Source organism: Babylonia areolata, chromosome 27 (assembly GCF_041734735.1).
Source record: "Babylonia areolata isolate BAREFJ2019XMU chromosome 27, ASM4173473v1, whole genome shotgun sequence".
Taxonomy (NCBI): domain Eukaryota; kingdom Metazoa; phylum Mollusca; class Gastropoda; order Neogastropoda; family Buccinidae; genus Babylonia; species Babylonia areolata.
In genome coordinates this window covers 12,009,417-12,025,115 of record NC_134902.1, presented here as the reverse complement: position 1 = coordinate 12,025,115, position 15,699 = coordinate 12,009,417, and the positions used below count along the sequence as shown (strand labels likewise).

Here is a 15,699-nt window from a genome sequence, read left to right as displayed (position 1 = left end):
ATGCCATCTCATTTTCTTCCTTTTCTTATTATTTCTACATCCCCACTTTCTCTTTTTAAGTATCAATCAGCCCATCCATCCATCCATCCATCCACCCGTTTGTCTGTCTATGCATGTATGTATGTATGTATATCAATCCCTGCCTTCACCCTCCATCTCTCTCAGTTTGAACGCGTTTTTCATCTGGAATCAGCTAAGAGTCTAGACTATACATACATTGTATAAAATATTTTAAGGGACAGGACCAGAGTCAATGTGCTTGTTCAATGTGGAAAATTAAAATAAACCCATTTAATGCACCCTTGAAATAAATATTTGTTTCACCACTCCACAATAACTGACTAGAACTTGGTGTTATTGCAGCTTATTGCAGTTTCCCTGCGATACATCAGCAGCAACCTTCCACAGCTGGGCGGCACAGAATCCACTGCACATGGTCCACCGTTAGACTTCAATACACCAGCAGACAGCCATGGTGAATCTCAGAATGTCAATCATGGATCCAACGAAAAACGTGAAAGGACTGCAGAGAACTATGTTGCAGCTGAAGGAAGCAATGACGTGAGAATGAACAGCTTTGGTACAGCTCTGCACAGCAGTGACAAAACTAAAGATGACAATATTACGATAAGTGTTGACCATCAAATAAATGCAAGCGATCAGAACACAACCGATAACAAGCTTGACGAACTTCAGTTCAGTTGTGAAAACAACATTGATCCCACTTGGCTGAATAATGACAAGCCCCAGGATAATGTTCTTACAACCAGCGGTGACGACAACCTAATAAACCAAAATACACATGGAGCCAACAATGTCATAATTGGATACAAGCAGAATACAAACGGATACTCCCATGACCCCATTGAATACAATTGTTATACAACTGGATGTAGTCATAATATAGGTGGAACAAGCCATAACATAACTGAATACAATCGGAATACAAACGGATACTGCCATGACCTCGTTGGATACAATCACTATAAAAACAGTGAATATAACTGTAATACATATGGTTGTAGCCAAATTACACATGGAGCCAGAAATTACTTAACTGAATACAACCAGAATACACACATATACTCCCATGACCTCGTTGGATACAACTATTATACAAACGGATGTAACCAGAACACAGGTGGAACCGGTTTTGACACAACTGGATACAAACAGGTTACAAATGGTTACACCCATGATCTCACTGAATACAACTATTACACGAATGTATATAACCAGAATATTGGTGGAACCAGCCATGACATAACTGGATACAACCAGCCTACAAACGGATACTCTCATGACCTCAACTATTATACAAACAGATCCAACCATGGTGGCATCACTGGATACCAGCACAGTACAAGTGGATCAAGCCATGACATCACAGGATTATCCCATGATACAAATGGCTCCAGCTGTAATGTAAGTCCATACAATTATGGTATCATCACTGATTATATATGTAAACGTACTGATTTTACATAATAATAATAATAATAATGGATACTTATATAGCACACTATCCAGAAATCTGCTCTAGGTGCTTTACAAAAACGCTTTTGATAACATAAAACATTATATCTATGTTACATCTGCGACCACTAGACCTATCACACATAATACCAGATCCATCCTGAATACAAGTACAGTCTTTGATAATACGTCTGAGAATGGGTACAATACCATAAACACTTGATTCTGTAACATGGTGTTTGGGGAGGCATTCACAATATATGAGCGGAAGTCAGCACGTCTTTTTTAAATGCCATCTCATTTTCTTCCTTTTCTTATTATTTCTGTTTCCCCACCTTCTCTTTTCAAATATCAGTCAGTCCATCAATCAGTCCATCCATCCATCCATCTATCTATCTATCTATCTATCTATCTATCTATCTATCTATCTATCTATCTATCTATCTATCTATCTATCTATCTATCTGTCTGTCTGTCTGTCTGTCTGTCTGTCTGTCTGTCTGTCTGTCTGTCTGTCTGTCTGTCTGTCTGTCTGTCTGTCTGTCTGTCTGTCTGTCTGTCTGTCTGTCTGTCTGTCTGGCTGGCTGGCTGGCTGGCTGGCTGGCTGGCTGGCTGGCTGGCTGTCTGGCTGGCTGGCTGGCTGGCTGGCTGGCTGGCTGGCTGGCTGGCTGGCTGGCTGTCTGTCTGTCTGTCTATCCCCGCCTTCACCCTCCATCTCTCTCAGTTTGAACGAGTTTTTCATCTGCGAATCGACATGATATACTTTCTTCTGGAATCAAAGCTAAGAGTCTAGACTATACATACATTGTAAATGCATTAGTGCTTGTTCAACGTGGAAAATTAAAAGAAACCCATTTAATGCACCCTTGAAATAAATATTTGCTTCACCACTCCACAATAACTGACTAGAACTTGGTGTTGTTGCAGATTATTCCAGCTTCCTTGCGATACATCAGCAGCAACCTTCCACAGCTGGGCGGCACAGAATCCACTGCACATGGTCCACCGTTAGACTTTAATACACCAGCAGACAACCATGGTGAATCTCAGAATGTCAATCATGGATCCAACGAAAAACGTGAAAGGACTGCAGAGAACTATGTTGCAGCTGAAGGAAGCAATGACGTGAGAATGAACAGCTTTGGTACAGCTGTGTACAGCAGTGACAAAACTAAAGATGACAATATTACGATAAGTGTTGACCATCAAATGAATGCAGGTAATCAGAACACAACTATACATGATAACTTGATAAGCAACAACTCTAAAGTATATGATTCTGTCTTTGAAGCAGCTGAGTTCATCAATGATTTACTTTGGGGAAACGATAGCAGCACACTATACGATGAAGGCACAACTGAGAAGAACAGCTTTCAAACTGAAGAACACGGCAGTACAACTGGAAACAGTGCTAACCCAAACACACATCATCCTGATCTGATGACCAACAATCCAAACACTACCCAGGATCACGGTGCAACTGAAGACAGTGCTGGCAAAATCACAGACCACCCTGATATCAAGGTTGACACTCGTCACATTTCCCAGGATGTTGATGTGACTGGAAACAGTGTTGACAGAAATGTGGGCCATACTAACCAGTTTGATATCATGGTTGACAGTCAAGACACTTCACACGCTGCTGAATGCAGTAAAGACGGATCCACACAGAACTATCTCTCTGGATACAACCAGAACACTGTCCGACAATACAATCATATATCTGACAGATCTGAATCCAACCATTATAAAACTTTGGTTCATTTTGAACAACACTCCTGCGCAGTGTGTGGAAAGACTTTCAAACGGAAAAATCACTTGAAAAGACACATGGTCTGTCATTCAGAACAGAAATCACACATCTGTCCGAATTGTGGAAAAGCATTCACATGGAAGACAAGTTTGAACGCCCATATGTCAACCCATACAGGACATAAACCCCATGTCTGCACGAACTGTGGGAAAGCATTCACACAAAAGGCTTGTTTGAAAAACCATATGTTAATCCATACAGGACATAAACCACATATCTGTATGAACTGTGGGAAAGCATTCAGAAAGAAGGCTTGTTTGAAAAACCATATGTTAATCCATACAGGACATAAACCACATGTCTGCACGAACTGTGGGAAAGCATTCACACAGAAGGTTAGTTTGAACACCCATATGTTAATTCATACAGGACATAAACCACACGTCTGTACGAACTGTGGGAAAGCATTCACACAGAAGGTTAGTTTGAACACCCATATGTTAATTCATACAGGACATAAACCACATGTCTGCACGGACTGTGGGAAAGCGTTCAGACAGAAGGCTAATTTGAACACCCATTTGTTAAGCCATACAGGACATAAACCACACATCTGCACGGACTGTGGAAAAGTATTCAAATATAAGTGTTCTTTAAACAGACACATATTAGTTCATGCAGACCAAAACCACATGTCTGTCGGAACTCTCGGAAAGCGTGCAGATAGAGTACTAGTTTAGACAGACACATTTTAACACATACAGGACAATAACTACACAGTGTCCGAACTGTTCAAAAGCAGTCAGACGGAAGACCGAGTAGGACAGCTACAAGACAATCCATACAGGACAAAACCAACATGAATAATGAATCTGTGTGACAGCGTTCAGAGAAAAGATTGGTTTAGACAGACATATTTTAACACACACAGGACAACAGTCACATGTCTGCACCAACTAAGGGAAAATATTCGGACACAAAAGGTATTTACGCAAACATATATTAACCCCCACAATGCCCAATTTACACCTTACACCTCACGTCTGTACAACACGGAAACCTACCTGACTCCAAGACGTGGTTATCCACCCAGTCAGTGACACAGCAAGCCCAACAACCCCGTTATGAACAGTCACCCGCTCTTCCAGCCGTAACCAAAGCCCTCACCATACAGAACTGCAACCTATTCTACTTTCCTCTTTTGGCGATTGATTAACATGTTCTGTTGATTGTGTGTGTTATGTAGAGCACAAATAAGAAATTTACAACATAACCCATTCACGAATCTGTAGTTATTTGCATGTATATTGGATAGTGAATGCAGAGGAGAAAAAAAATCGTATGTCTGAGGGACTTTGTAAATACCATTACTTGGGTAATTTAGAGAAAAATGGGTCATATGAAATAGTCTATTTTATCTACCTAACAAACTGTTGACAAGATTTACGTATGTAAAGGATGTTTATATAGCCGCGTGTGTGTGTGTTTGTATGTGTGTGTGTGTGTGTGTGTGTGTGTGTTCTGAAGATAAGTGATAATTATACATATTTCAAAAGACTGTGTCATTTTAATCATGTACATACAAGCTTTAAAATTAATAAAATGTGTATAAAGAAGTCTCCTAAGTAAAATACGAATTATCAAAGGTGTCGAATTGGAAATTTATACAGTTGTTGCCATTCATTTCTTTTATTTTGTTTTTATTGTAAATTTGAAACATCAGACATTATTTTGTTTTAAAAATAAACATTGTCTTCCATGCAGCCGTGTCCGACTGATCATGTTTAGAGGTGGAGGTGAAGAAAACAGTCTTTTTCTATTTGGAACCCACTCGGTTTTCGTATTTCAGTGGAGAATTCCTAGTCAATACTTTTCGTTTTGAAAACAGAATCAACAGCCACAGCGTGCAATGTGAATGAGGAACTGTAGGCCCCCCTCCCTGCCCCATGAAAATGGTGTTCCCCTCACTCTCAATCTCTCCTTAGCGAACTGTTTTGGAATATCAGTCAGTATATCCAAACTACAAACAATGATATATTTAAAGGGTAACACTGTTTCGGAATATCACGCAGAATATCCAGACGACGAACAATAACAGATCAAACATGTTACACTGGTTTGGAATATCAAGGAGTATATTCAAACTACAAACAATATCATATTAGAAGGGTAACCAAATCTTAACAGTGGTATCGATGTATCTGAAGTGAAATTTTACTTTTCTTTCATGGTGTAACCTCCCAGGAGGACTTTCTGCGACTCTTCCCATTGTAAATTTTCATTAAATTTGTATGTGGGTGTTTGTTTTGAAGGAGTGTAGATTTTTTTTCATTTTGTCGATGTTGGAAGGTTTTATGTTTGCACAGTATTCTTTTTCATAGTGTGTATTTAATCACTGAAATTAGGAATGTGTATGCGTCTGAGCGTGTGAGGGGTGTGTGTGTGTGGGGGGGGGAGGGTGTTTGACGGAAGGACAAACTAGCAGACATACATACATACATATATGCCTGCATACAAACAAGCAAGCAAACAAACAAACGTACACACATACATACATAAATACATACATTCAGACAGACAGACAGGCAGGCAGCCAGGCAGCCAGACTAAGAGACAGAAACGGACAAACACACAGACAGAGGGACATACTTACATACACAAATACATACATGACGCGAACACACAAACACACTCACACATTCACACATTCACACACACACATACGCAGATACACACACACACACACACACACACACACACACACACACACACACACACACACACACACACACACACACAGACACACACACAGACACACACACACACACACACACACACACACACACACACACACACACACACACACACACACATGGAGAAAACAATGCCTTTTGCAAAAACGTAAAACATAATATGAACTGGAACTCAGTGGTGGTTTTCCTTTAAGAGCACAGTCATTTTGTGTTTCTGCCAAAGAATCAGTTTCTGAGCTTGAGTCACGGTGGAAGGATGGATCAGGTAAATCTCTCTCTGTCTCTGTCTCTCTTTCCCTGTGTGTGTCTCTCTCAGTCTCTCTCTCACTTCTCTATTTCTCTACCGTTTTAGTGTGTCCCTTTGTTTCATGTTCAACCTCTTTGTCCATCTCTCTCCTCATACCTGTCTTTCTCGCTCCCCATCCTCATCAATCTCTTTCTCACCATCTATGTCTGTCTGTCTGTTTGACTGTGTACCTGTCTGTCATTTCCTAAGTCTTCTCCAGTTATTGTACCTGTGACTCTCCATTTCTCTGTGTCAGTCTGTCTATCATCATGCCTCACCACCCCCCCACGCCCCCACACCCCTCATTCAATCCTTTTCTCTGTCCATGTGTCTTGTTGTTTATCTATCTATAGTCTGTGCACTTGTCTTGTCTGCTGTCTGTCTGTCTGTCTGTCTGTATTCTTTTTTGTTTCATTCTTATTTTTCCCATCCTTTTCTTTCAGTCTGTTTTTTTTTTTTTTTTCTAAATCATCATAATACTGCATGGAACTGAAATGTTTAATATTTTGTAAGCATTTCCTTCTGTGCCCCCCTTCGTTTATACAGCATTAGTAATGTCAACATGTTGTGTATTGTGTGTTGAAAAAACGATATACTGAAACGATCGAATGCAAAAGAAGATGCGTGTACTTCAAGTAGTGCATAAGGTTATGAAAGGTGTGAAGAGGAGGAAACAACGAAGATATTGACCTATACAAGGTTTCTGTGTAATGAACTAAAGTTTCAAATATTTCGGGGAAAAGACATATCATTACATTCCCTTACTATAAGGGCTTCTTTCTATGGAAGCTGGTGATATTTTTTAAATACTTTTTTTTGAGGGGGCTTGTGTGCGCGGAAGGTAGACATGAATAATTTATTGGTAAATTTTCCTATATGCAGTATTTACAATCAAATTACAAAGCTGTATCGTAATGATGTCTGACGCATGTTATTTAAACACTTGTGTCTTGTACCTCTCTCTGAGTGTAGGAAAGAAGGTAGTTAGTGAGAGGGGTGCGTGCTTGTGTTAATGCATATCTGTACAAGTATGTGTGCTTGTGAATAGAATGTTGTGGTTGTATGTGTGTGGGGGGTGGCGGTGTGGGTGGTGGGTCGGGGGGGGGAGTGTGCGTGTGTCTGCCGGTGTGTGGGGGTATGTGTGTGAGTGTTTGTGTTTGAAACTGAAAGTGTTAGGGAGAGAGAGAAAACGAACGAACGAAAGAACGAACGAATCTTTATTGTTTTCAGATGTATTCATCCCTGACTTAAGGTTTTATTCCCTTAAGTGGTTATCTCTGCAATTCTACACTAACTTTAAAGCTTCAGAAATAAATCTAGCCAATTCGAGTTCACGTTCGTGTTCTGATGAGAATAATGATGCAATACAGGTCACATCGGAGTTTAGTGTGTGAACAAATGGGATGAATGTGTGTGTGTGTGTGTGTGTGTGTGTGTGTGTGTGTGTGTGTGTGTGTGTGTGTGTGTGTGTGTGTGTGTGTGTGTATGTGTGTGTGTGGTGTGCGTGGAAGAGAGAGAGAGAGAGAGAGAGAGAGAGAGAGAGGACTTACCTATCAAAATGATTTCTTCTACAGAACGTTGCCATGGAACAACACTTTCGTTGCCTAAGGATCTTCTTAAGTGCGCCAAGTGCATGCTGCACACAGGACCACAGGTTTATCGTCTCATCCCGATGACTAGACGCTCAGGTTGATTTTACATTCAAACTTGAGAGAGCGTGACACGGACTCTGTATGGGCAGATAAGGGTCTTAACCATTTTGCCACCTCGGAGGAAGTTACTATACCAATAAAACTTGCTTAAAAGCAGTCATGCAAAAATGATTCAAACACACACACACACACACACATATATATATATATAAATATATATATATATATACATATATAAACAGTGTGTGTGTGTGTGGAGAGACAGAAAGGGACAGACACAGAGAGAGGCAGAGACAGAGAGAGACATACAGAAACAGACATAAAAAGAGACCATGAAAGAGAGTTGCAAATTGACAGACAGAGAGATAGACATACGTACGATCATAAACACAATGTGACAGGAATGTGGTGGTGTTACAGATGACTCCCACCATACAAGACTCCCTCATCAGACGTCATCAGCAGCTGAGCATCGCAGACATCACCACAAACATGCCATCGGTACACTGGAATACAACTGATACAACTGTAAAGGAGTATGACTCAGCTGAATACATCCCTAATGCAGCTGGAAATACCACCAGTACAAAAGGATATATCCGTGATGGCTGTGAACATACACACCATAACACTGCAAGATTCAGGCAAAATGTACACTGTGACAACTATGGCGGCATGCGAAAAAACGAAGACATAACTGGATATATTCATGCTTCAAAGGATTCCTGCCATGATATCAGTGGATATGACCACAGTTTAAGGGGATCCGCTTTCGACATTACTGTATACAACAACGATACAATTGGGTATAACCAGAACATTAACCAGATCAGCGATGATATCATCAGACATGCCTGTGAAACAAATGGGTTAAGCCATGACATTATTGGATATAAGTATAATACAACTAGATACAACCAACATACACATGTAGGTTACCACCACAGAAATGGGATCAACCATCATCACACCATTGCGTGTAACCATGATACAAATGGATCAAGCCCTGACCTCATTGGACACAATGATACAAATGGATATAGCCAAAATACATGTAGAGCTAACAATGTCTTAATTGGATACAACCAGAATACAAACGGATACTGCCATGACCTCATTGATTGCAACTATCATACAAATGTTTGTAACCAGAACACAGGTGGAACCAGCCATGACATAACTGGATACAACCAGCCTACAAACGGATACTCTCATGACCTCAACTATTATACAAACAGATCCAACCATGGTGGCATCACTGGATACCAGCACAGTACAAGTGGATCAAGCCATGACATCACAGGATTATCCCATGATACAAATGGCTCCAGCTGTAATGTAAGTCCATATAATTATGGTATCATCACTGATTATATATGTAAACGTACTGATTTTACATCAACAACCACTGGACCTATCACACATAATACCCGATCCATCCTGAATACAAGTACAGTAATACATCTGAGTATGGGTACAATACCATAAGATTTGATTCTGTAACATGGTGTTTGGGGGAGGTATTCAGAAGCGGAAATCAGCACGGTTTAAAAAAAAAAAAAGAGATCTATCTATCTATCTATATGCCTGTCTTTCTGTCTGTCTGTCTGCCTGTCTGTCTGTCTGTTTCTCTGTCTCCGCCTTCTCTCTACATCTCTCTCAGTTTGAACGCATTTTTCATCTGCCAATCGATAGCAAAGATTCTAGGCTGTACATATAATCATTGTATGCAATGACAGAGATGGGGCCAGTGTCAAAGGATTAGCAGTTGCTCAATGTGGAAATTGTAAAGAAACTAATTGAAACCATCTAAGACGTACACATTTGCCATATTAGTCCACAGTTTTTTTTTGGTTTTTTTTCGTGTTTTCCCGGACTTTCTTGGGTCGACCACCGTTTTATTTTGTACATAAATTTAATATGACAATTCAGAATAGATGGAAAAGAAAAAAAAAAGAAAAAAGAAGATTTTTTTTAATCTGAATACAGTCAACATTAACAATAACATATGGAAGTCATAACCAAGACCAATACCCAGCATTCCATAACTATATCATTGTAATCAATAGCAATTATGGAATGAATCACCCATACAAGAAAAAGCATACAACTTTTCATTTACTGAATCAAGGCATGTGGAAAAAATAAGTTAACATCATTTTATCATTTGTTATTGAGTTTCATTGTTGGAGACTGATGTCAGGAAAAAAAACTGACAGCCGCATCCAAATTTTGCACTTGCTTAACTGATGTTGAGTCACGTTACTGGGGAAAAAAAAAAATGGACGTTAAAATTGTCATCCATCTCTCTTTAAAAAAAAAGAAAAAAAAAGAGAAAAAAACAGAAAAAAACTATCTCTCTCTCTCTCCCTCCCCCCTCCCTCTCTCCCCCTCTCTCTCTATTACACACAGACACAAAAATAAAAGTCTCAATCCTACACATCGAATGTTAGCCAAGACTCAAAGAAAATACAACATCAAGAATTAACAGAAATTAAATTCTATAGGGAAAATACAAGAAATTGAAAACAAAAAACTAAAGTACAAAGACCGTTCACTACTACTACCACTGCTGAAGATGATGATAATAATAATAATGATGATGATGATGATGATAATAATAATAATAACATTACATGTTATTATTATTAGTCCACAGTTAATGAATAGAACTTCGCGTTGTTGCAGCTTATTCCAGCTTCCCAGCGATACATCAGCAGCAACCTCCCACAGTTGAGTGGCACAGAATCCACTGCACATGGTCCATCGTTAGACTTTAATGGAACAGCAGACAGCCATAGTGAACCTCAGAGTGTCAGTCATGGATCCAACGAAAAACGTGAAAGGACTGCAGCTGAAGGAAGCAATGACATCAGAATGAACAGCTTTGGTACAGCTGTGTACAGCAGTAGTACAACCAAAGATGACAATATTACGACAAGTGTTGACCATCATATGAATGCAGGCAACCATAGCACAAGTGACAACAAGCTAGACGAATTTCGATTTAGTTGTGAATCAGCTGAGTGCATGGATAGCACAATTGAAAACAACATCGATCCCACTTGGCTGAATAATGACAAGCCCCAGGATAATGTTCTTACAACCAGCGGTGACGACAACATAATAAGCAACAACTCTTATATACATGATTTTATCTTTGAAGCAGCTGAATTCTTCAGTGATTTACTTGGGGTAAATGATAGCAGCACACTATACAATGAAGGCACAACTCAGAAGAACAACTTTCAAACTGAAGAACACGGCAGTACAACTGGAAACAGTGCTAACCCAAACACACATCATCCTGATCTGATGACCAACAATCCAAACACTACCCAGGTTCACGGTGCAACTGGAGACAGTGCTGGCAAAATCACAGACCACCCTGATATCAAGGTTGACACTCGTCACATTTCCCAGGATGTTGATGTGACTGGAAACAGTGTTGACAGAAATGTGGACCATACTAACCAGTTTGATATCACGGTTGACAGCCAAGACACTTCACACGCTGCTGAATGCAGTCAAGACGGATCTACACAGAGCTGTATCTCTGGATACAACAACGAAACTGTCCAACATAACCGCCATATATCTTACAGATCTGAATCCAACCAGTACAAAACTTTGATTCGTTCTGAGCAATACTCCTGCACCATGCCTGGAAAGACTTTCAAAATGAAAGCCGATTTCAAACAGCACATGTTGATTTATTCAGAACAAAAAACACACGTCTGTATGAATTGTGGAAAAGAATTCAAACAGAAGACTTATTTGGACAACCATATGCGAATCCATACAGGACAAAAACCACATGTCTGTATTTACTGTGGGAAAGCATTCACATGGAAGAGTTCTTTAGACAGACACAATTTGATACACACAGGACAAAAACCACATGTCTGCTCAAACTGTGGTAAAGCGTTCAGAGAGAAAATTGCTTTGGATCGACACATTTTAACACATACAGGACAAAAACCACACGTCTGTACGAAATGTGGAAAAGCATTCACTCAGAAGATTAATTTGGTCAGCCATGTGGCAATCCATACAGGACATAAACCACATGTCTGCACGAACTGTGGAAAAGCATTCAGACATAAGCGTTCTTTAAAGAGACACATTTTAGTTCATACATGACAAAACCACGTGTCAGACAGAGAACTGGTTCAAACCAACACATTTTAACACGTACAGGACAAAAACATGTCTGTACGAACTGTGGAGAAGCATTCAGACAGAAGACTGATTTTGAGAGCTTAAGGCAATCGATACAGGAAAAAACCCCCATATATAATGAAACTGTGGGAAGAGGTTCAGAGTCAAGATTGGCTCAGACAGACTCATTTAACACACAGGACAACAATCACATGTCTTGACGATCTGTGGGAAAATATTGGGACAGAATGAGCAACACTCCTGTGCGGTGTGTGGAAAGACTTTCAAACGGAAAGATAACTTAAAAGACACATGGTCTGTCATTCAGGACAAAAACCACATGTCTGCATGAACTGTGGAAAAGCATTCAGACATAAGAGTTCTTTTAACAGACACATTTTATAGTTCATGCAGAACAAAACCACATGTCTGTTCAAACTGTGGGAAAGTATTCAGATAGAGGACTGGTTTAGACAGACACATTTTAACACAAAAGGACAAAAACCACACAGCTGTACGAACTGTAGGAAAGCATTCAGAAGGAAGACTGATTTGGACAGCTATAAGGTAATCCATACAGGAAAAAACAACATATATAATGAAACTGTTGGAAAACTTTTAGAGAGAAGATTGTTTCAGAGAGACACATTTTAACACAGACAGGACAACAATCACATGTCTGCACCAACTGTGGGAAAATATTCGGACAGAAGAGGTACTTACTCAAACACATTTTAACCCTCACAAGACAAATTACACCTTACACCTCACGTCTGTACAACACGGAAACCTACCTGACTCCAAGACGTGGTTATCCACCCAGTCAGTGACACAGCAAGCCCAACAACCCCGTTATGAACAGTCACCCGCTCTTCCAGCCGTAACCAAAGCCCTCACCATACAGAACTGCAACCTATTCTACTTTCCTCTTTTGGCGATTGATCAACATGTTCTGTTGATTGTGTGTGTTATATGTAGCTCCAAAAGGAAATTTACAATATAATCAACTCATGTATCTGCAGTATGTATATTGGATAGTGAATGCAGAGGAGAAAAAAAATCGTATGTCTGAGGGACTTTGTAAACACCGTTACTTGGGTAATTTAAAGAAAAATGGGTCATATGAAATTGTCTGTTTTATCTACCTAACAAGCTGTTGGCAAGATTTACGTATGTAGAGAAAGTTTATATAAACAAAAGAGCGCGCAGGCGCGCGCGCGTGTGTGTGCCTAAGATAAGTGATTCTTGCACATATTCCCAAAGACTGTGACATTTTAATCATGAACATACAAACTTGGAAATTCAGAAAATGTGCATAAAGAAGTCTCCTGACTAAAATACGAATCGTGAAAGGTGTCGAATTGCAAATTGATACAGCTGTTGCCATTCATTTCTTTTATTTTGTTTTTATTGTAAAATTCAAACATTAAACATTATTTTGCTTTTAAAAATAAACATTGTCTTCCTTGCAGCCGTGTCCGATTTATGATGTTTAGAGGTGGAGGTGAAGAACATTGTTTTTTATTTGGAACGTATTCAGTTTTCGTTTTTCAGTGGAAAATTCTTATTCAATACTTTTCGTTTAGAAAACCAAATCAACAGCCACAACGTGCAATGTGACTGAGGAACTGTAAGCCCCAAGAAAATGTTTACCTCACTCTCAATCTCCTTAGCGAACTGTTTCGCAATATCAAGCAGTTTTACCAAACGACAAACAATCAAATATTAAACATGTGACACTGTTTCGGAGTATTAAGTAGTTTATTCAAACTGTAAATAATAACATACTTGAAGGGTAAAATAATGTCTGACTGACTTGGCGGCCTCGACCTCCAGACAATACAGGATATGCTGGGGTGGGGTGGGGTGGGGTGGCGGTGGGTGGGGTGTGGTGTGATGGGGGTGAGGTGGATACGGAAGGATCAACGAGGGTGGAGGAGGATGGTGTAAAGTTGGAGTTTAACCACCTGTTGGCACCTACACCCTTAATTAAGGTCAAGTTTGTTCGTTGGGAGTTGTTTGAGGAGAGATATTTGTATGTGTGATGAGGGGTTGCTATTGTGATCGATCTTTACGGGGTTGTAGTTGTTGATATTTTAGGGGTGGGGTGGGAGTGGGGGGTTTGTAGTGGTATGATTTAGGAGGTTGCTCGTTTGTTGTGTTGTGTTGATGGTATGTGGGTGGCGTGTTGTGTTGTTAATGTGTTGAGTGTTAACTATGACTGTGTCTTGTGGTGGAGTGGAGTTGGGTTTTGTGAGGGTTTAAAAATTTTTTTTTTAGAGTACTTATCAAAGGGAGGGGGGGGGTGTAGTTGGTTATCTTGAATGGGTTGTTTTGTTTTGTTGCTGTGTCTTGTGTTTGGTTGTTGTTGGGAGTGTTATTGTTGTTTTTATTGATGGTGTTGTTGTCGGTGATGGTGGTGGTGGTGGAGCTGATTACTTTGTTGTGGAGTCGGCGGCAAAGGAGGAAGAGAGCCCGGCGAGAAGGGTAGCGCCAAGCACCCCCGAAAGAACCCCGCGACGGCACACGGGGTACCATCCGCCCCCCCCCCCTGCCCCCCTCCTAGCCCCCCTCTCCTCACCAGCCGCCGGATGCGTGTCTGGCGTCGTGCCGTGTTTTCCCGGAACTCCTTCACCGGTGACCTGTGTGTCACTTGTACGTCATGTGTATTTCACAACCCTGACATTTGTTTCCTTCATCGCACTGGGAAGATGTGTATCTTGAGTCAGTTTATATGACACATGCACATGACTTCGACTGTACGACGTCGATAGCTGGTTAAAGTGACGCTATGAAGGCTGTTGTACGGCAGGGGACGTGAAGGCTTCAGTGAGATGGAGCACTGTGGCGACAATAGTTGATTGACCAGCTGTTGTGTCTCTGTGTGTGTGTGTGTGTGTGTGTGTGTGTGTGTGTGTGTGTGTGTGTGTGTGTCCGTGTGTGTGTGTGTGTGTGTGTGTGTGTGTGTGTGTGTGTGTGTGTGTGTGCACTGGGTAAGGTTGTAGTTTATTCAGTGTTGCACGCTGCCGTTCCACCATGTCGGACTCGTCAAGATGATCTTTGTTCTGCCGTTCGAAGCGTCTGGGTAGACGTAGGTATGTGCCTGTGTTCTCTCTCTCTCTGTTTCCATAACCCACCGAACGCTGACAAGGATTACAGGATCTTCAACGCGGGTACTTGATCTACTGCGTGCGTACACACACGAAGGGGGTTCAGGCACTGCTAGCATAATGTTGACCTGGGAGATCGGAATCATCTCCACCCTTCAACCACCAGGTGCTCCGAACCGGGGATCGAACACAGGAAACCAGGGGGAGAATGCAGCGCTCTAACCAATGGTGTGCAGCTGTGTGCCTTGCTGTTGCTGTGACGGCGACGTGTGTTACTGCATTCCTTTGCACAGAGGTCCAGGCCTGAGTGGCTTGACCGATCATAGCTGCGCTAAGTTTTGCTTAAGGTTAGCATTTTCCTTGAAGGTCTGCACTAATTCCGTAGACTTAAATAAGGAAAACTATGAGTGCTGGAAATGTCGCTCCTGCAGCCCATTCCAATTCTTGTATAAGAGATTGTGACATCGTATTTTCATCGCGAAATGCACGTTATTGTTATATAATTGAT

General features: G+C 40.7%; 1 protein-coding gene across 1 annotated transcript; it reads left to right on the top strand.

The window, feature by feature from the left end:
• The first annotated feature begins 3,558 nt into the window (after positions 1-3,558).
• Positions 3,559-15,517, top strand: LOC143301593 (uncharacterized). The gene is made up of 4 exons (XM_076615986.1): positions 3,559-3,861; positions 8,341-8,421; positions 11,263-11,952; positions 15,485-15,517. Exons 1-4 carry the CDS (start codon positions 3,559-3,561, stop codon positions 15,515-15,517), a joined length of 1,107 nt encoding a protein of 368 aa, XP_076472101.1.
• The last annotated feature ends 182 nt before the right edge of the window (positions 15,518-15,699 follow it).